The 22,698-nt window shown below is 40.0% G+C and overlaps 1 protein-coding gene across 2 annotated transcripts in view; it reads left to right on the forward strand.

The window, feature by feature from the left end:
• Positions 1 to 22,698, forward strand: part of LOC311059899 (N-lysine methyltransferase SMYD2-A-like) — a gene marked incomplete at its 5' end in the record, with an annotated part of 128,510 nt that overhangs the window by 21,673 nt on the left and 84,139 nt on the right. For both annotated transcript variants that reach the window (XM_084078007.1, XM_084078008.1), the window contains 4 exons: positions 540 to 609; positions 770 to 977; positions 3,650 to 3,713; positions 4,133 to 4,243. In XM_084078007.1, the coding sequence (XP_083934133.1) occupies positions 603 to 609; positions 770 to 977; positions 3,650 to 3,713; positions 4,133 to 4,243 (390 nt within the window). The remainder of the gene's footprint in view (positions 1 to 539; positions 610 to 769; positions 978 to 3,649; positions 3,714 to 4,132; positions 4,244 to 22,698) is intronic.

A 22,698-nucleotide genomic window follows, 5' to 3' on the forward strand; every position in this document is an offset into this window, starting at 1 on the left:
GGATCGTGGCCTGAAAAGGTTGAGAACCACTGACATAGCCTACAGGCTCCGAGGTGGACATAAAACGACATACATAGGCTGCATAAAATAGGAGGAAGTATTACGTGCAGGACGAAATTTGCATGCCGCTGTGAGTGGACTTAAAAGGAATTTAATCGCATTGTGGCACATTGTGAGCTTGTAGATCTGCTATTTTCAAAGAGGTTGTTTTGCTGCTATATTAACACATTTCGCTGGGTACGCCCTGGAACCCCCTCAAGGACCCCTAGCGGTCCCTGGACCCCACTTTAAGAACCTCTAAATAGGTATGAAAAAAAGGTCAATTCTGTGGAGCGCTCTCATTTGGCTTGTGTTCATGTTCTCATGTCCTTTCTAATGCTGGTGTTGGTTGTTGGTTGTTCTGAATGTGCGTAGGCTAAGGATTTTGGCAACACCTCTCTCTGTTTCTCCTCTCTCTGTCTCTCCGCCCAGCTCAACCCTTTCCAGGAAATAGAAACCATTAATCAGGTTTATCTTGTATCTGACACTTTGTGATACAGATCAACTACGAAGTCATCAACTCAGTGTCTACAAACAAGGACCTTGGACAGACATCAGGATTCATGACAGGTGAGGAATTCAACACATGTTTGATAGTGTTACAGTGTAGCCTACAATAGACTAGAATAAACTGTATGACTGTACATTATAATAAGATGATGCTGATGAAATATGTTTTAATATCTTCATTAATTGCAATATCTATCTTTGCTTTCCTTGTGGAATAAAGCTGCTTCGACCGGCACTCGGAAGACCATGGAAGCAACAATGCAGGAACAAATCGAGGGAATCGAGATGTTCGACAGTCCTACTAAAGGACGAGGTCTTCGGGTGACCAAACCATTCAAAGTTGGAGAACTTATCTTCTCATCCCCGGCGTACTCTTACATCCTCGAAGTTGAACATAGGGGAAAGTACTGCGATTTCTGCTTTGCTAAGTATGTATTTATGTGGCATGGCAGCATGCATGCACATTCTAACTTGTTATTTCTTTTGTGCATTAACAGGCCTACTGTATGTTGTAGGCTACGCATCCGAATGATTAGTGCAGTCTTTAGACATGCGTAATTGGAACATCAATATTTAGACCACTACTACCATACAGTTTATGGTAGTCCCTGACAGTCCAAATAGCACATGTTCAACAAACACGAATAGCATTCAACAGAGACCACACTCACTGCTTCACTGTCAAGCCAGTTCATTTGTGAGTGATTCTTAATATAGACTATAGCAACCCTGTACTGCATTCAAAAAACTAAAATGTCATGCGTAATCTATTTAGGAGATTTGGCTCATCTTTCGCTGTGTCACTGATGTGCAGTGCATAGGCGGTTGACTCCAACACTCAGTCTAGCAATGACAAAAAAAGGGCCAAAGTACAGGAGCATGATTTTTCCTGAGAATTTATATCGATCACAGTAAAAAAAAAGGAGCTCACACTGTCTGTATAATGCAGTTTGCCGGGTGCACAGGCTCTTTATCTACTCCATTGGGCCTCCACATACCTGGATACGGAAAGTGGTGCTGTGTGAGGATATTTTTTTTTTGACTTCTCAAGCGCATTTAACACCATACAGCCCCCCCTACTACGAAACAAACTGACCAGTATGCATGTCGACCCACAACTTATGTCCTGAATCATGGACTACCTCACCGACAGACCACAATATGTCAGGTTGAGGGACTGTACATCTGACACCATAATCTGCAGCACAGGAGTTCCTCAGGGGACTGTGCTGGCCCCCCTTCTCTTCAACCTGTACACAGCAGAGTTCAGACACTGCTCGGAGATGTGCCACCTGCAGAAGTTCTCCGACGACACAGCCATTGTCGGGTGTATCAAGGGGGGAGAGGAGGGGGTGTACAGGAAAGTGATTGAGGACTTTGTGGGCTGGAGCCAGCTGAACAAGCTACAGCTCAACGTCTCCAAGACCAAGGAGATCGTGATTGACTTTAGGAGAACCCACCCCACCCCTCGGCCAGTTTCCATCGGGGGGGTGGAGGTTGAGGTGGTCGAGTCATATAAGTTCCTGGGCGTGCAGCTTGACCACAAATTGGACTGGTCAGCAAACACAGACTGCCTCTACAAGAAGGGTCAGAGTAGGCTGTATTTCCTGAGGAGACTGGCCTCTTTTAACATCTGCAGGACGCTCCTGCAGATGTTTTACCAGTCAGTAGTTTCCAGCGTCGTCTTCTACGCTGTGGTGTGTTGGGGAGGCAATGCCAGAAAGAGAGATACAGCCAGACTAGACAGACTGATAAGGCGGGCTGGCAAGGTCATAGGGATTGGGACTGAGCTTGAGTCTGTGGTGGCTATGACCGAGAGGAGGACCTTGGCTAAGGCATTGTCCATTCTGGATGATGTCAGCCACCCACTGCACACAGCACTTTATGCACAGAAGAGTAAGTTCAGTAACAGGCTCCTATCACTGCACTGTAGCACGGACAGATTCGGGGACTCTTTTATCCCAAGGGCCATTAGGCTGTATAATGATGCACAGGGGGAGATAGGAGGGATGGGGAGGGGGCTGACCAGCTAATCTATATATATATATATTTTTTTACTTTATTCAATTTTTTAGCTGTATTCTTTTTTAACTGTGTTTTTCATCTAGGTTTTAAACTGCTTATACTGATATTTTTAATTATTTGCATTCATTCCCATTGATGTAATGTTTTCTTTTTAAAGTTCATCATGCTTCTCTTTTATTGACATCTGTATGAATGTATTGCACTGGAGCTGTTGAACAAACAAATGTCCTTCGGGATTAATAGAGTATCTATCTATCTATCTAGTATCTATCTATCTATCTATCTATCTATCTATCTATCTATCTATCTATCTATCTATCTATCTATCTATCTATCTATCTATCTATCTATCTATCTATCTATCTATCTATGATGGATGCCATGTCCAGTTGATGAATTGAAAATGTAAATTAACAATTTAGTAGAATGGGAAACTAACAATAATCTTGAACAATAGTAGAACCTACTGTAGCTTAAATATAGACTCCCAGGAATAGCTGAGAGCTACATTTTCAAACCGTCATTGGCAGCAGTAAGCTACTTTTGTGACATGGTTTAAATGATTGATGAGATTTGTTCCTCTATTGAAGATTTCTATTAATTTCATCATGAATTGTCATAACTTGGGGCACGGTGGCAGAGTCGGTAGCACTGTCGCCTCACAGCTAGAAGGTCCTGGGTTCGATTCCCGTCGAGGACGCTGGGGGTGTGTTCTCTCCTCCGTGTCATCAGCGCCCAGACCCCATAGGTGCAGTTGGTGTTGCGGATTGTGTTACTTTTTTGGGGGTTTTAGGGTTTTAGGGGTTTCACGGGTGAGGCATTAGGTTTTAGGGTGAGGCGGAGCGCGCAAAGTGCATCTAATTCTAATAAAATAAAGGTCCATGTGATCCCCGGGGTGGCGGGCCCATAGGCGGCCGTCTACCTAGCCTACCCGGACGCTCCGCCACTGCCTGTGTGTGTGCGTGTGTGTGTGTCAATCAAACCTTGAGTCTACAATCAAAATATCCATCCAAGAGGATGTAAACGCATGTTGTAACATGCTGCTCATTAAAACCTAATGTTTGTTCATTCATAGGAAACAGAACTTGAAGAATTGTGGAAAGTGCAAGAAAGCCTTCTATTGCAATGTCAACTGCCAGGTAGGAACCAAGTAGATGAGGAGGAGGAGGAAGAAAGGGGTTAATGACTGTAGGAAATTTAAGCTTTTATGTATTTATTTATTTATTTACCAGGGACAGTGCACATTAATCAACATGTCAGTTTTCACGTCGACGTAAATGAGCCAGAGTTGGCCAAAAGCTAATTTTCATCTGAAGTTTCTCACATTACTCCTCTACCATCTGATTGTTTAATTTGTTCTTAGTTACTTTTTTGATTGATTGATTGATTGATTGATTGAATACTGTATTACTAGTCCGAAATGTAAACAGCAGTGCATGGTACAGTAAGACATTAGGCTAATAGGATAACACAAAAAGGTCCTGGGGACTTGTTTCCTTGTATGGCTTTGTGTGCGTGTGCGTGTGCGTGTGCGTGCGTGCGTGCGTGCGTGTGTCAGAAAGGGGACTGGAATATGCACAAGCTGGAGTGCTCAGCAATGGTTAAGTATGGTCCGAAATGGTGTCCAGCAGAGAGAGTCCGCCTGGTGGCCAGGATCCTTGCCACAAAGGTGAGTGGGGGGGTTTTCTTGATCATTTTTCCAACACTGTTCCTAATTATGAAATACGAGTTGTTGGGTCTAGTGTAGTCTCGTGAGCCAGACTGTTGCCAGACACTCCCCCGCTTCCGTTTTGTCTTTACAGTCGCGCAAATTTGTCAGAGTATGAATCAAAAATAATCAAAGCATATAGCTTGCTGCTTATCGGAAATCGAAATTCTAAAATAAAATGTAAAGATATATAAATATATATATATATATATATTTTTTTTTTACTTTGTTTATTGGATTTTCCACAGAAGCATTCAATATCAAAAGTTGGTACTATGCAGATACATAATAGCTTCCTCAGTGCAATCCCTCAATTACAAAAATTGCAATAAACAGATTGAATTAACACCCAAAAACTCACATCATACAGGAAATATAGGTAAAAAAAAACTGAAACACAGACAGATAAACAAAACCAAATCAGTCAAACAATATATCCATGATACGAGACTAGGTCTACTCTTGTCTGTGCCCTCATTAAAGAGGTGGTGCCATGGTTTTGCAGTTACATGTGTCTATGAGGTTGATAGAACTTCATTAAGCCCCTGGTGGTGTTTTTATGGTGTTTTATGGTTTCTCTGACTATTTGAGTTTCTTCCTGGAGGCTGAAACCTTGAGGGTCAAACAAACCAATAGAAAAACAGCGCTTTAATGACACAGTAGAAATATACCCTCCCCCTCATTATCATAACACAACAGGTGTGGGCATGGGGAGGAGGGACTAGGACAGGTGGGTGGTCTTGTAGGAGGAGGCGGAGGGACTGGTTCAGGTGGGAGGTGCTAAAGTGAGAACCAGGTATAGTTAATGAACTGGAGGCGTGTCCACATAAAAACATAATTCTAACACTTTTTTGAAAAAAGATCTTCCCCCCAGTATAACCATAATACCTGATGATCATGTTTTAGGGGGGGGGGGGGAATCACTGAAAATCACAGCACCCCGTCTTTAACAATTCCAGGATCTACTGTATTTATGCCATTATGCCACGCCTGCAAGAACAACCCCTCATGAATATGCTAATATGCCACATCCCTGGAATTAACATGCAGACAAAATTCCCTCTGGATGTATTTTGGTGTTTTCATTGTTTGTTTTGGTAGCACACACACATCCCGTCTACCAAAACAAACTGTGTTATGTAAACACGGGGCAAAGTTACATACTATGCCTTAAAGGACAACTTTGTTTTTTTACAACCAATGTTTATGTTTTAGATTGTAATTAAAGTAAATAAAAGATGAGTGTTAAAAATTTTAAATTTACTGCTTTCTATAGTTTTAGCAATTTTCACAATCTTTTTTACAGTGTTTTCACAGTGGGCGGGGGCATTCTGTCCGGTGACTAAATATGTATTTTTTTAACACATTAACCCGGCGTTTTCTTTATTATTATTTACAGTAGCTCTTCTAGCCCCCAATAACTCACATCTGGCCATCTCAGACAGCCGGACCTTTTTTATTGTGTAAAAAAGGCATATTTAGCCACCGGACAGAATGCCCCCGCCCACTGTAAAAAATATCGCAAAAAATGCTAAAACTACAGAAAGCAGTAAATGAAAAAAAAATTGCACTCATCATTTATTTACTTTAATTACAAGCTAAAATATAAACCTTGGTTGTAAAAAAACAAAGTTGTCCTTTAAGTTCTGATTCTGGGGACAGAACAGCAAACCTGTACCAGATGACCCGAAAGGTCTGGGTGGATGGTTCATGATAGCACAAGATCATAAATGTATAAAAAGTATTTTGGCCTTAAACCATTGCTTTATAAACCAACAGTAGCATTTTGAAATCAGTTATTTGACAATTCTTCTTCTTAATATTATCACTAAAGAACATGAATGATATGTGATGGGTAATTTATGTACAGGTCATTTATGATGAAATATCTGTAATTATTGAAAAGATTTGTACTAACTGCTTTATATAGAGGAACCTTTCTGCATTATTTGTTTAAATAAAGATATTAAGAAGTGTTGATTTTTTCCAATGCTTAATTTTTTGCAAATGCTTCTTTCTACAGAAGGCACAGAAAGAAAGATCTGCATCTGAGAAGCTTATACTGATGGAAGAATTACGTAAGGGATCACTCAACAGAAACACACAAACATGCACACACATGGGCACATTCACCGTAAAAGCTGTGTTCATTTAATGTAATTAATTTGTAACTAAGAGAGAGGAATAATTTAGTCAAATGGATCCTTACTGGTCGATTCGGTTCCATTTATACACTCCCAGGAGTTGAATTAACAGAAAAAAACAGGACTGTACCGCTTAAAGGAGGGGTGGGCAATCTTTTCGGGCACGTGATCGCTGTTTTCCGAGGCTGCTGTGATCATTCAGTGCCAGACGGTGAAAACCACCATTACTTTTACGTCTTATAGAGGCCCAATTCCAAACCACCCCCTCACTGACTCATTGACTTGGGTGCGCGTTCATGTGAGCTCCGTAAGGGCTTGAGGGTTGTTCCAAATGAAATCGGAAAGTCAGCCTGAAGTCAGCGAGTGCTCGGGAACGCCCCTCTCTGCACCCTTTCCGTAAGTCAGTACCTTTGGAGACTTTGGCAAAGAAATTGCCCACAATACATTGCGTAGTGGGAGTAACCAGAGGACGCCGACAAAATAAACAAATCTTTATTTATATTCTCATGAATTACAAGACAATACAAAACGAACAAACACAAACATACACAAACAAAGAAGTTATCAATACATCTATATAACATCATCAGAGCCAGGGGGATTTACTAACAGAAAACATTAAAGAGTGAACACAAAAAGACAGTTCTTGCAGCTTTCTTATTTTTTGAGTCATAAATTGTTTTAATGTACTGCCTGGCTTCAATCTCAAATACAAAGAATGAGGGTTTGGATAAATTTGGATTTATGTATATGAAATTTAGCTAGAATAATGATCAAATTAATTATGAATTCCTCATTTTTCTTCTTATTACTATTATTACTGAAGCACGGCCAGTCAGTCTGTCGTCAAGGTAACGTGGGACGTCACAAAGGGCTGTTCCATTGCTTTTGTACCCTTTTGGAGCCCTTAAACCCTCCCACACTCAGGCACTTACCAGCTGACTTACCTTAAGCTAATGATGGTGCAGGGCTTGAGGGTTTAGGGGGGGGTTTGGAATTGGGCCAGAGAGTATGCACGTGCATCACTTTTCCACCGGGACACGCCCCCCTCTTCTAGACTGAGTGGCAAACATTGAGCAGCATGGAGCGTTGGAGTTTGGAAGCACTCGTTGGAAATCACTCAATGGTCCTGCATACCACTTGTTTGTAAATTGCACATCATGCAGGAGGCAGCAATACGTTGCGTTTTTGAAAACGAGCACTTCCAAACTCTGACACAAATTATCATCTGCACAGAATGTATTGACAGATAGCTCATAACATGTCTCTACGGTGGATTTTTATGAAACAAAAACTTTGCAAATAGAAAGAGCTAATTCAAGCTTTCCGTACAGCTGCCATGTTGGTGAGTTTAACCTTGTTTAATACAATCAGATAGGACTTTTCTGTTTGGATGTATGGGCTGTCAAGGCCAGAAAGTTGTTTTTTGACACTCATATTCAGTAGGCGTTCGCATAACTTCCTGGTACGATGATGTCACGCGCATTGCCTCTGTTAAGGGCCATTCACACTGAGCACTATAACTATAACTATAACTATACAAATATAGTTTTAAAAATGTAAAAGTCAAGTGGATGGCAGAGTTCACACCAACCATAAAAAGAAATACAATGGTGATTGATATAGTTATCTTTATAGTTATAGTGCTCAGTGTGAATGGCACTTTAGGCTGCCAATTAGAATAATACAAGTATAGAATAAGTCAATAATTTAATAATGAAACCTAACAAAGAACGAGTCAATAATATAATATGAATAATAAAGGTAAGGTAATTAATTCTGACTACCTGATATACTATATTTAATAAATACCCTTTTTTTGCGTTTTCAATTTTTTTTTTTCACAGAATCAAATGTTTTATGGTCATGAATCACCAGGAACCTGGTTTGGTTCAAGGCTTAAAATAATTAATATAAATATTTTCGGAAAAATATATGGGGTTTCGATTTGTGGCACCACAAAATGCCACTGCTATGCCCTATAGGGTTAAAGTGGTTAATACAGTGGAGCAGTGCATTAGTGTAACCTGTCTATTCTGTATTTATATTCTTTGCACATGGGTACATTTTTACACTTTCAGTTAATTAACACTGTGTATTTTACTGTGTATTTTGAAAACCAGATGTGGGCGACAAGAGGAAATCGGTTTACGAGGCTGACATCGCCAGCCTGCATCACTTCTATTCTAAACACCTGGACTTCCCTGATCACCATGACCTGCTTTCACTCTTCTCCCAGGTACAAGCACGCACGCACACGCACACGCACACGCACACACACACACACACACACACACACTCACACACACACACACACACACACACACACACACACACACACACACACACACACACACACACACACACACACACACACACACACACACACACACACACACACACACACACACACACACACACACACACACACACACACACACACACACACACACACACACACACACACACACACACACACACATAGTTGTTGTCCAGCGGAAACTGTTATTTTACAGGAAATGGGGGGTAAATAACCTGTGTTCCAGTGGGTGCAATGTAGTCATACTTTAGTCACAAGCTCTTAATACTGTTCATTAGTTAAACGTTTCTAAAACCCATCGACAGACTTTACCACTTTCAACCTGGCATCCCAATGTTGGGCATGCCATTATAGGTAAAGAAAAATCTAAAATCAATAGCTGATCTACAAGCTCACATCACAATGCACATCACTGTGAGCTTCAAAGAAAAAAAAGAAATATGGAGATACAAGGTTTCTGCCAGACAGTAACAATATACTGTACCCCCCCCCCCCTTTTACTGTCTGCTACTTTGATACAGAATAGCACTAGTACACACTGACCACTTTCTCACCTGTCTAGCACTCATGGATTCTGAAACACTAACAATCTGCTGACCATTTCTCAACTAACTCACTGCAGCTCATTAAAAAGGAGAGGAAGAAGAAAATAACGACTAAATTGTTATCCAACAGGTGTGAATACATTAGTAGGATTATTAATGATTTCTCTCTCTGTGCAACAGGCTCGCTGTAATGGCTTCGATTTGATTGATGAGGAATTGAAACCTGATATCGGTTGTGTTGTCTACGCAGAGTAAGAACACACACGCACACGCAGGCGCAGGCGCACACACACGCACACAGACAGAGTTAAACCCTCATCAATGTAACCACTTAAACCCTACTTACTGTATCATGTCAGTAAACCATTTAAAAAAACTACAGTACTGCAATAATATGTGGTTGTCACAAAATGCCACACTGCCAGAGTTTTTCCAGAAAAGTGTCAGCCCACTGCCAGCGAACGGAGTGATTTTGACTAACTCAAAAAGAGAGAGAGAGAAGCGCTGCTTTGATTTGCCTCTTCACGGTGATCCCCTCATTACATTACTCACAGGGGTCTCGTGCAATCGGGGAAAAATACGATCACGGTAATCCGTACCATATATATATATATATATATATATATATATATATATATATATATATATATATATATATATATATATATATATATATATATATATATATATATATATATATATATATATATACACACACGTGTATATATATATATATATATACAGGCCTTATTTTAAAATTATTATATTTGTGTATGCAATCTTGCATTAAAAGGCCATTTAAGCATATATGGACGTTTTGAAGACGTAAAATCACCATTCCAAACAATTCCCCATACTTGAATTGTGCAGACAAGTGGGTTCATATATGAACACCATTGAAAGTTCTTCATATTTGTTGTAACAATTTGCAGGTGACATAGGGGTCCACATATTCGCACCATATTCTGCACTAAGCTACTAGTCTGCAATGGTTATCATGCCGAACTGTGAACTAGAGATGTGTACAGCTAGTCAAAAAATGATACTTAGATTTGCCCACCCATTTGATAATCATGGCTCAATTTTGGGGCTTTGACTCATGGACTAACTCTCTCTCTCTCTCTCTCTCTCTCTCTTCTCTCTCTCTCTCTCTCTCTCTCTCTCTTTTCTCTCACTCACTCACTCACTCACTCACTCTCTCTCTCTCTCTCTCTCTCTCTCTCTCTCTCTCTCTCTCTCTCTCTCTCTCTCTCTTTCTCTCACTCACTCACTCACTCACTCACTCACTCTCTCTCTCTCTCTCTCTCTCTCTCTCTCTCTCTCTCTCTCTCTCTCTCTCTCTCTCTCACACTCTCTCTCTCGCTCTTCTCTTCTTGTTGACCCTCTCTCCCCTCAGTGTTTCCCTCATTAACCACAGCTGTGTACCCAGTGTGGTTGTCAGAAACAAGGGAACGACAGCAGAAATACGGGCAGTACAGGATATGAAGCCTGGTGATGAGGTGAGGAGAGGAGACAGCTGCACAGGGATGTATTTGTGTGTATGGGGGACACGGTATGTGTTACAAGGGGGTAGGGCAGTGGTTTTCAACCTTTTTCATATCAAGGTCCATTATTTATTCGGCATTTGAGCCACAGACCACCGTTTGATGAGATACCAAAGCCTTAGAATATGTTGTTATCGTTGGATATGATTTTGTCCCCAATTCCGTCCATGCTGCATGTTGGTACCATAGGAGAGATAACAGGCAAACGTTGATCAAAATAACAATTATTCTTCATTCTCTAATAGTGAAGACTTCTTGTAAATTAAGTGATGCAGATGTTAAAATATAGTTTAACTCTTGAGAGAGTCAAATCAAACCAATTGTGAATTGTTACCAACTCTCCATCATTTAGCTGAGGACCACCTGGAACCCCCTCAAGTACCTCTGGTGGTCCCCGGACCACTGGTTGAGAACCACTGGGGTAGGGGATCACCATTTGAACCAGCTGGTCTTAACCACTTTAAACCTGGCATCCCTATTTTGGGCATACTGTAGGTGAAAGTTTCCAAAGATGTACAACGTTTTCTAAAATATTAAAATAATTATATATCTTTTGTGAGTGTCTTGTAAGCCTGTGCGGGCTGGGCATCAGTCTTTTAGGGTGGGTACACACTGTAGGATATTTGCTCCGATTATGCTGTCGGGGACTTTTTTGTCGATCGCCGACAAAACCCCCCTCGGGCTTTGATCGGCGACATATTGCTCACTGTGTGAAAGGCTCTGCGAGAGGATTTACCTGCGATAATAGCACTCTGTGATGCGTTCCTGAGTGTTTCTAGATATCTAGCAGGTTTGATATTTGGCTCTGTCGCCGGCTGGACATCATACAGTATCATACAGTATGAACGGGGTTGCGATCACTTTGTGAGGTGATCCGCACTACAGCCAATCAGAGCACATTACAGCCACCGTGACTAGGGGAGGGTCGCTGGACCTGACCGCAACAAACAGACCCCGCATAGTAATGCAATATTACTGCCCAGTCCTGTATTAAGTTAAACATTATAAAACAGGATGAGAGTGAGAGAGCGTGCTCGAGGGGGGGCTGTTTATTTGAGAGGAATTGCACACAGAGGAAGAAAGAGAGACTGAGAGACTGAGAGAGCGAGAGCGAGCTCTGTTTGTGTGTGTATGTGTGCAGCGTGTGTCTGAATAGTGTTGTCAGAGTTTGCGAGAGAAATAAGCAACCAGGTCTATGAAAACAAGGCCAACAAAAGCGACTAGGCCACATTTAGTGCTCCTATAATTTGTATATAGGAGCACTAAACCTATATACAAATACATTGGATATTTGAAAATAGCCGATCTACAAGCTCACAATGCGTCGCAACTGTTGTTGGCGATCAATCTATAGTGTAAAAACCTCAACGATATATGACAGCCGATTTCAAGAAATGGACTCCTGTAGTGTGAAATGCTTAACGATCAGATGACTCCCTGACCACTTTAAAAGTCCTACAGTGTGTACTTGCCCTTAGACACTCCAGATAAAAAACAACTCTTTGACCTCAGAATTAGATGTGGAGGAGAAACCTGAAGTAGTAGTCACATGTCTGTGTTTGTTCCTGTGCCTTCAAAAGATGCTGATCAGCTACATAGACCTTATGTACACGACAGAAGACAGAAACGACCAGTTAAGAGACGAATACAACTTCACCTGTGACTGCCAGGAATGTCAAACTAAGTCCAAAGTAAGTCATGAAAAACCAAGACTGAAAAAAATAAACCTGACAAAATAGAATGACATATACTGTACAGTTCAGTTCAGAAGTTTTAGTGTCCGGTGAGGGAATTTGGATGTGTAAACACAGAGATAAAAACCTTAGAACATATAGAGCAAACACTTCCCTAACCTTTTCAACTCGAGACCCAAAAGATACATTTGATGTCTGCACGGAAAAATACATTATTATTATCATTATTATTATTAATCACTTAAAGGACAACTTTGGTTTTTTACAACCAAGGTTTATATTTTAGCTTGTAATTAAAGTAAATAAATGATGAGTGTAATTTTTTTTTCATTTACTGCTTTCTATAGTTTTAGCATTTTTTGCGATATTTTTTACAGTGGGCGGGGGCATTCTGTCCGGTGGCTAAATATGCCTTTTTTACACAATAAAAAAGGTCCGGCTGTCTGAGATGGCCAGATGTGAGTTATTGGGGGCTAGAAGAGCTACTGTAAATAATAATAAAGAAAACGCCGGGCTAATGTGTTAAAAAAATACATATTTAGCCACCGGACAGAATGCCCCCGCCCACTGTGAAAACACTGTAAAAAAGATTGTGAAAATTGCTAAAACTATAGAAAGCAGTAAATTTATTTTTTTTAACACTCATCTTTTATTTACTTTAATTACAATCTAAAACATAAACCTTGGTTGTAAAAAAACAAAGTTGTCCTTTAAGCCCTATTTTTAAGAAAATGTTGAATATTTTTTTAACATTTCTGAGAATCCTTTGAAACATTTTTTTTAATAAATAGGCAAACAAACAAACACAATCATCACCTCAACATCACACACAAGAGCACAGCAGTATTGATAGAACAGAATGATCCTAGTTCACAAGCGGCTAATGTTCCTCAACTCTAACATGTCATCTTCTCTCCTTGGTCTCAGGACGAGGCCAAGCTCAAAGTGCGTGAGCGGAGTGATCCCATTGGGCAAGATGTCATCAGTGACATGGTCCGCTTCGCTAGGATGACCAGAAGACTGTTGAATTTAGCCATGAAGAGCAAGGAGAAAAATATCCTTACGTAAGATGAGGTTTTCAACACCCACAACGCCCTGCGTTTTAGACCATGTGCCTCCTTGTGCTATTCATAGGATTACGATTACAAATTTAAGTTGATGATTAATTGTCACTCAAATAATTGTGATTAACGATTTAATTGTGTGTTTAGCGTTGAACATTGGAAGAAATAAAGCCTTTTAGGCTTCTTAATAAGAAATTGCACAGGGCAGATAATATGACAAATAACTGAAATATACAAATACATTATTGACATATTTAATACTTGTATTCATGCAAAGAAAAAAGCAGAAATATTGTAGCAGATCTACCACTAATCTCAAATAATTGCGATTTGACGATTATGTTAAAATTGTAACAGGCCTATTGATCATATAAATACCTCCCGGAGTCATGCTGTACCTGTTCTCGAAAAGCCCCTTTCGCACACTGATCTACTGAGACAACTTATACTTGTTGGCAAGAGCCTCTTTGCTCTGAAAATATTCTCTGAAAACCAACATAAATGTAATGAAATACATTTAAATTCAAAGTAAAGTTAAAGTAAAATCTGTTGAATCAACAAAGTATAGCATCCCACCATTACAAGAGTCTGATTTGAGTACCTTTAACAATAGCTTTTCAGGTTCAGCCTGTGCCATTGCATCCTTAACTCTCTTGCACCCCCTAGCAAGTTGCTGGATATGTGTAAACAGTCCCTGGACAAGATGGGAACCGTGTTTGATGACTCCAACGTGTACATGGTCCACGTGATGTACCAGGCCATGGGGGCGTGTGCCGGCATGAGCGATGTGAATGGTGCGATCCGCTACGGCGAGAAGATCGCACAACCTTTCAGGTAGCCTACTACTACAACTGTCAGGAATGTCCTCAAATCTCAAAACCTGGAGGAAGCGAGTCATAGAGCCGGGCTATTAACCGAAAATATATCTGATAACTTAGGAAAATGGAGCTGATAAGGGTCGTAAATCCTGCTCTATGTTAATTAAAACTATTTGTACTGTAGCTAAACAGCTGAAAACCCAGTGTAAAAAGGATCAAAGACAGACAATCAAAGACAGACACAGGCCGGTTCTCAAATTAAAAAGATTGACATCAATCCACGAGGCACCATATAGCAAAAATATCTTTCTGACCAAACAGTCAATGATCGCAATAGTTATACGCAAATGAAGTTGTTATCAGCTCTGACGATGACAGCTGGCCATGAGGAGCCTTGCTCGTAGGTTGAGACCTTGGCTCTGACCGGCCTCGCTGGAGGTGTTGTAGCTTTTTGTCATAGATGGTCAAGTTAACTCCAATGAGCTGTTTTTTATTCCTCCAGAGATAATCAGTGACCTCGGCTGGGCCTGTGCGCTGTGCAACTCAAAACACATGCAGTCTGTAGAGGAAAGGACGGAACTAATACTAGGATTAGTTCCGGACCACCTTGAACTTAATACAATCATAGGATTGGTGGCAAACTTGAGTTATGCAGAGATGGCACACTAAAATAGGATACAATGGCATATATATCAATATTGTCGACAAAATACGAATTTTTACGTATATACTTCAGTGTACAATGGTGGCGTACACAAAGAGCGTAAATAGCCAATCTACAAGATCACACGCTTGTAGATCTGCTACTTTCAGTATTATTATTTGTTTAATAATCGTTTATTAATCGTAATCTAGAAATATTCAGGATACTGATTTGAAGTCATAGCCATATCGCCGAGCGTGTCATACCTTTATATAATGGCTGTGCAAATCCTCCTTGTCCTGTGCAGTGAGATGTATCCACCATACTCTATGAACGTGTCCACCCTCTACATGCATTTGGCAGGACTCTACATGGGCGTGGAGAAACCACTCATGGGCATGAGTTATATGAAGAAGGTAATGATTTAGCACACTATAGTCTGAAAGACTCACAGTGGGTTGCTGAGCATTTTCAAATACAGTGCATCAGTTACTAGCCTATACAATACAGTTGCTACATATCAACTTACTATGTAGTCACAAAAAGTTGTGAACAGAAGTGAAGAACACTACATTGTGGGTACATTTATTTAGCTGTGTGTGTGTGTGTGTGTGTGTGTGTGTGTGTGTGTGTGTGTGTGTGTGTGTGTGTGTGTGTGTGTGTGTGTGTGTGTGTGTGTGTGTGTGCGTGCGTGCGTGCGTGCGTGCGCATTTATGCGTGTGTGTTTACAGGCAATATCCATCATGGAGGTGAATTGTGGGAAGGATCATCCCTTCCTAAAAATGCTACAAAAACTCCCAGTTTACACCCAATTTGTACACTTAGAAAGGGTGCAGCTTCAAGCTAAAATCAATTCATGTAAAAAGGACCACCCAAAATGATTTGTTTTTGTCCGCGGACATCATCAGTCTGGCAAAGCCAGGCTATCATCAGCCCAGCAGTGCCATGCCCATTACCAACCTGTGAACACTTCTCGAATCAACCTGCTGTCTATAAAACTGGACTCATTCCACACGCGCACTGTCCGTAGATACATTGTCGTTCCTGTAATCTGGAGTGTCGTGATCGTTGATGGGTGCTTCTGAAAGGTTTTGCAATTCCTGTTTACTGCTTGAATCTACTACGTGTGACTGTAAGCTTAAAGGAGAATTTTGGACTAAAGTTTTATTACCTTATGATATCTTAGGATGAATGGTACAGTAGAACATTTTCTTAACTCCACCCCTGGTCCGCCACAGCTTAAAACGTGCGCGGATAGGCCCTAGGTTAGATCACATATTTTAATAGCTTTTTTTTTTTGAGAGAGAGAGAGAGATCTGACGTTCATAGTGACAGAACACATTGAAATCTCGAGATTTCAATCTCATCTAGCGAGACTTAGGTTTTTTTTTGGTTGCATAGTGTGGTAACTATGAACATCAGATCTCACAAAAAAATCTGCTATTTTCAAAATACCCAATGTACTGTATAGGTTAGTCAGGCGGGATTTAAAAACAAAACAAAAAAGGCCTTAATTTTTGGGTAAAAGTGGGGTGCTTGGTCATTTTACATAATTCAAGGGTGTTGAATCTGAAAAACATGGTACTCAAGCAAAAACAATATTTTAACCCTCTAATTTGCATAACAAAATGGCTGCCAATTTTGCACTACTTTTTCAATAACTCTATAACAAAGCAAGCAACACTGACAAATAATGTGTATGTTCTGAGGGTCAGACAATGTGTGTAAGGTATTTTTAATCTAATTAGTGGTAAGATTACTCCTAAAAATGCAAATTAGATTTTGCAGAAAATGGTTTAGTACTCAAAGGGGTCCATACGCATCCCCCTTATTTTCTTACACAATATTTGTCTTCTAGCCTGTCCTGTGTGCTTTTGTAAATGCATTAAAAGAAAGAAAGAGAGACTATATGATACAGTTTAATAAATTGCTAAAATTTGAATTCCCAGTGGTGTATAAGCCTTGAAAGTCACTGGTGTACATACTACAGAAATGAGCTTATATGGTGTGTTCACTGTTTTGAGTTGAAAGGATGTTTTTCATTTGTTCATTGTTGTATCTATGAATTATTTAACAGTTGACTTTTCTTTTGCACATTTTTATTTTTATGCTTTATTTTGTAACTTCTATTGAAGGAGCCTGAGTGCCTTAGAGCCAGTTGTGGGCCGGTTCACCTTGAGGGGAGGGAGGGGTGCCGCAGTATACAGCAAGTAAAGTGATAAGGGTCACAGTCACAGGTGTAACGAGGCATGGCTTGTTACACCTGTAACCCTTATCACAGTTTATGATTAACACACAGTGGGAGAATATACGTTTTTTTACCGTTCTCTTTATTTGCATCAACAAAACGTTGCTGTGATTCATGTTACACATAATAAATGTGAACCTCATCAGGCAGCAGTTTCAGTTTGGACATTCAGTTATTTAACGTGTCAAAAACGGTTTCCCTGTGCCCAGCCGAGTGGCTAAATGTGTGTTCAAGATGGTCACTAGCACTATAACTATGTTTATTTTCCCCCTATAGACAGGTTTCCTGTTAGTAAACATGAGAGGATATGATCGTGCAGATCCGGGGGTAGCCTATAGAGGGCGCCATTACCCGCAGCAGCTCTGGTCAAATGTCCATTCATAAAATAAATGATCTTCACCGGGTTTAATGAAAGTAGATTAAATTATGCAGTTTGTAATACCTTGTTTACTCAATAAAAATGATTTGTCGGAAGTTGGATCTGTTTGTATATAATAGCAGCATTATGCCTATTATAGCAGAATTATGGCTATCTAACTCCCGAACATAACAACAGAGTGAACGGCGCAACAATTCGTTTTCCCCGAGCATGCGCAGATTGCGCATTCTGCTCTGTGATGACGTCGCGCGGAAATCCGTCTATACATTCCAGAAGTTTATCTCGAAAAATCTGTTTTTGTTATAGCAAAGTAATTGTGTGAGCGTTATATATATATCTTATACAGGATAAACACGTGAAATTGGAAGTGATGACACAAAGAAGTTAACCGGAACACTGCAAAATAGAAGCTGATAAACGGTAGTCATCCAATCTTGGATGAAATTGGCAATCTATCCAACTTAACATTTATTTATAAGAGCTGGAGAGACAGTGACACCCCGGTTTTTGAACAAACACTATAGCAATTATTACTAAAGAAAACGACAAAAAAAAAACTTAATATAAATAACATTGTTTATAACAGGTCTAGCTTTGCACACAAACAAAAACGAATCAAAGGAATAGTTTTAACGTTCTGACATCTGTCCACTAGATGGTGTACTTTAACCACATAATCATTCTGTTCTGTGTGTCTCAGCATTTTGCATGGGTTATTTTGATATGAGTTAGACTCTTAACTCATATTGCTGAGCATCTATTGCTCTAACTGTTAGAGAAATGTTTCTCAAGCTTTTCAGGCCGTGACCCCCCATAATAATCATATTTGAACTTGGGACCCCCGACCCTGACAAGCACTTGGAATGTAGGAGTTGAGGCGAGAAAACAAATCTGCAGTGCATACACATATCTGTTAGCACCACAGAAATTCACCTTTGTTTTCAAATGAGGGCATGTCATGTCATAGAGTTAAAAAATAACCTTATTATTATGTACAGTATTATTATGGTACAGTATAAAGAGGGCACAGAGTCAAATACAATGGGTAGTCTCTCCTGATTGGATGAAATTGGCAATCCACCTGAACATTATTTTCTGTTTAATAAAGAGCTGGAGAGACAGGAAACGAACAAACACTGTAGCAATGATTGCTAAATAACAAAACAAAAAGATATATATTTTTCAACCAAAAATATGACTTACACTACCTTTAAGGTTGTTGTAATAACACTGTTTATAATAACAGGTATAGCTTTGCACACCAAAACAAAAATGTTATTTTATAATGTGTTATTCCTTTTGACGCAGTAATGGTCTTTTTTTCCTTTCTTTTTTGGGGGGGTTTAAAAAGGTCTTAAAAGTCCTTAAATTGTCACTTCACGGTTATCTGGGGGGCCCCAACTACATCATGTGGAGACCCCCTGGGCCCTGGGGATGAGAACCACTGAGTTTGAGCAGACCATCGGTGACTCTTTGTACAAGATGCATATGTTTTAGCTGTTTGATTTGATTTGATTGTAATGCATTTACACTTTTATTTATTTGTATTTATTGTATTTGTCACCAAATCAGCGTGTAAATAGGTATAAAATAGGACTAAAGTGGTTAATGTGTGTCTTATAATATAATAATTTATATCTGCAAAGTATCTAGTAATTCAAGTAAGTTATAGTGGAGTAGAAGTAAAAGAATAGTAATAGTAGTGGAAATACTCCAGTAAAGTAAAAAATCAAATTCGTACTTGTAGTGCCCCTGAGGAATAATTGTAATAATGTTCATTGTTTATATTGTCATTTCCTTTTTATATTTTGAAACTGGCAGGCATTACCAAATACGAAGTGGGTATCATAGCCAGCTATTCCGCTCCCGAATGGATCACAAAAGTTGACAAAACTCCCTCTCATAGGGTATTTTCCATGGTCAAAAACGATTGAATGTACTGCTCCTTTAAGAAGACAGGATACGGGGTGGGATAGACCCCTTAACAGACGACGTCATACTGGCTGCGTGCAGCCAGTATGCGCGCAACGAAACCCATTATATCAGGTCTCGTTAGGACGCGTCTCACTAGCCAACACACACAAGAGGGGGTTGGGGTGTGCTGAAACCAGTGCACCCCGAAACAGGTTGGGAATTGATTGCGTGAAACAATCACCTGTGCGTCCAGGCTCAATGTTAGTAAACAAATAATTGGTCTATAGGATGGTGGGGGGTGGGATAGGATGGTGGGGGGTGGGGGGGGGGGGGGGTGTTGTTGTTGCGGAAGAGAAGCCGGGAGAAACAAAAAAAGTGGAGACACCCTATGGGAGACACTCGATAAGTTTCGCGTACCAAGAAATGTGTTAAGTTTCGTTTCTTGATGTTTGAGTGTCGCATTGAGGAAATGGTGAAAGGATACTGATGGGATTTGCCCCGAACAACAACAATAAAACACAGTATAAAACTAAACAACAGATACACAGTAACAGTGATCATTGACAGAGAGCGATCTTATGTGACAGCAACCTGACTGTTCTCTCATAAAACCATAACTGAGGTAATGTAACCTAATTATTTGATTGGATAATTGTTATTTATGATTATCTTTCACCAGCATTCATAGTATGACTGAGTTCGAGGGCTGAGGTGGTTCCCATACAATTCTGTTTTGCTGACATTGTAAGTCTCGTAACTCCTTTTGATATCAAAAATATATCACCGATTCCTCTCAAGCTGTGAACGTGACAGTCTTTCGCTGTTCAGCCAATCACTGTTGTAAGTGTTTTGTGGTGAAATCTGTTTGGATATTTGGAATGAGGCAGTACTTTGGTTCAGTAGTTTTGGGAGTGTTGGTGATGTCTTTGTTTGTGTTGTTTTAATGTTAATAGACATTCGCAGACTGAAGGATATTGTATATCGCTTCGTATTGACAGAGAGGTTTAGGCTGTGAAGATGTTCTGGACTGTTTTATTTTAAGCATTTTCCTTGGGTACAGTGTTTTGCCTTTCTGTAGTCAGACTAAATGTGCATCAGGATGTAAGTGACGTGTTTCAGTCTCCTGATGTTCTTGTTTGTTTTGTGATTCAGTCTGTTCATTTTTGTTTTTTTTACCTGCTACTGATCAAATAAATGGATCAGGGAATTATTTGCTAGTTTTGCTGCATCTATATGTGTTGAACTGTCTAAGGGAGACATGTGTCTTGCCTACAGTAGCTACTAAAGAAAAGGGAGGAAATTATCCTTGCCTCAGGATCCCTTTTGCTAACAAAGCAAAAGCAATAAATATGCGCATAAGGGTGAATGAGTTTGTCTGCTTGTGAGTACTGGGTACTCACAATTTGTCATTATAATTAGTTGTGATATTTTGGAAGTTATTTTATACAACACAGTAATTCATTGATCTTGTTTGTAAGACCATAGGATTTTTAAAATTGCTTACCATCTATGAATATTGCCTCAAGAAAATGTAACTTTTGTTGCCTGTATTAGAGGTAGTGAATTCGCCGTGGCATTATATATATTTTTGGCAGTATTATTTGAGTTTTAATACTCTATATTTCTTGAAGTGCTTTAATTTCCCACGAAAAGGATTTTCAAGGTCAAGTAAAAATTATGCATGAGAGATTTGGAGTTAAAGGACAACTTTGTTTTTTTTACAACCAAGGTTTATGTTTTAGATTGTAATTAAAGGTAGGGTAAGTGATTTGCTTTGGTTAAAATAAGTGTTAAATAGCTCTATATTCTGATAGTACTCATTGCTATAGAGTGTTTGTTCAGTAACAGGACTCTCCTTGTCTCTCCACCTCTTTATTAAACAGAAAATGCATTTTCGTTTCAGTTTCATTTCCAATTTTATCCAACCAGGACAGAGAACTCAATCAGGATATAGATTAAACAACTGAAATTGGAAGTGATGACACTAAGAAATGAGCAGACAAAATTGGAACTGGAACACTATACAAATTACCGGAAAATGTATTTTCTGTTTATTAAAGAGCTGGAGAGACGGGGAGACATCTGTTACTGAAAAAACACTCCATAGCAATGATTACTATCAGAATATAGTGTTTTAACCTTTTAACAAAACACTTTTTGTTTTAACCAAAAAATATCACTTACCCTACCTTTAAAAGATGAGTGTTAATTTTTTTTTAATTTACTGCTTTCTATAGTTTTAGCAATTTTCGCGACCTTTTTTTTACAGTGGGCGGGGGCATTCTGTCCGGTGGCTAAATATGTCATTTTTTACACAATAACCCGGCGTTTTCTTTATTATTATTTACAGTAGCTCTTCTAGACCCCAATAACTCACATCTGGCCATCAAAGACCACAGGACATTTTTTATTATGTAAAAATGACATATTTAGCCACCGGACAGAATGCCCCCGCCCACTTTAAAAAGATCGCAAAAATTGCTAAAACTATAGAAAGTAGTAAATGAAAAAAAATAACACCCATCTTTTATTTACTTTAATTACAAGCTAAAATATAGCTGCAAGCAGCAATTAGCGGTTTCGAGAATAATGGCAGACTGGCAGACTGTGACAAGAGTGGCAGACTGGCAGACTGGCAGACTTTGACAGAGTGGCAGACTGGCAGACTGGCAGACTGGCAGACTTTGACAGAGTGGCAGACTGGCAGAGTGGCAGACTGTGACAGAGTGGCAGACTGGCAGACTGGCAGACTGTGACAGACTGTGGCAGACTGGCAGACTGGCAGACAGACAGACTGTGGCAGACTGGCAGACAGACAGACAGACAGACAGTGACAGAGTGGCAGACTGGCAGACTGTGACAGACTGGCAGACTGGCAGACTGTGACAGAGTGGCAGACAGACAAACAGACAGACTGTGACAGAGTGGCAGAGTGGCAGACTGGCAGACAGACAGACAGACAGTGACAGAGTGGCAGACTGGCAGACTGGCAGACAGACAGACTGTGGCAGACTGGCAGACAGACAGACAGACAGACAGTGACAGAGTGGCAGACTGGCAGACAGACAGACAGACTGTGACAGAGTGGCAGACTGGCAGACAG

This window comes from Gymnoscopelus microlampas (genome assembly GCF_963454915.1).
Source record: "Gymnoscopelus microlampas genome assembly, chromosome: 14".
Classification (NCBI taxonomy): Eukaryota; Metazoa; Chordata; class Actinopteri; order Myctophiformes; family Myctophidae; genus Gymnoscopelus; species Gymnoscopelus microlampas.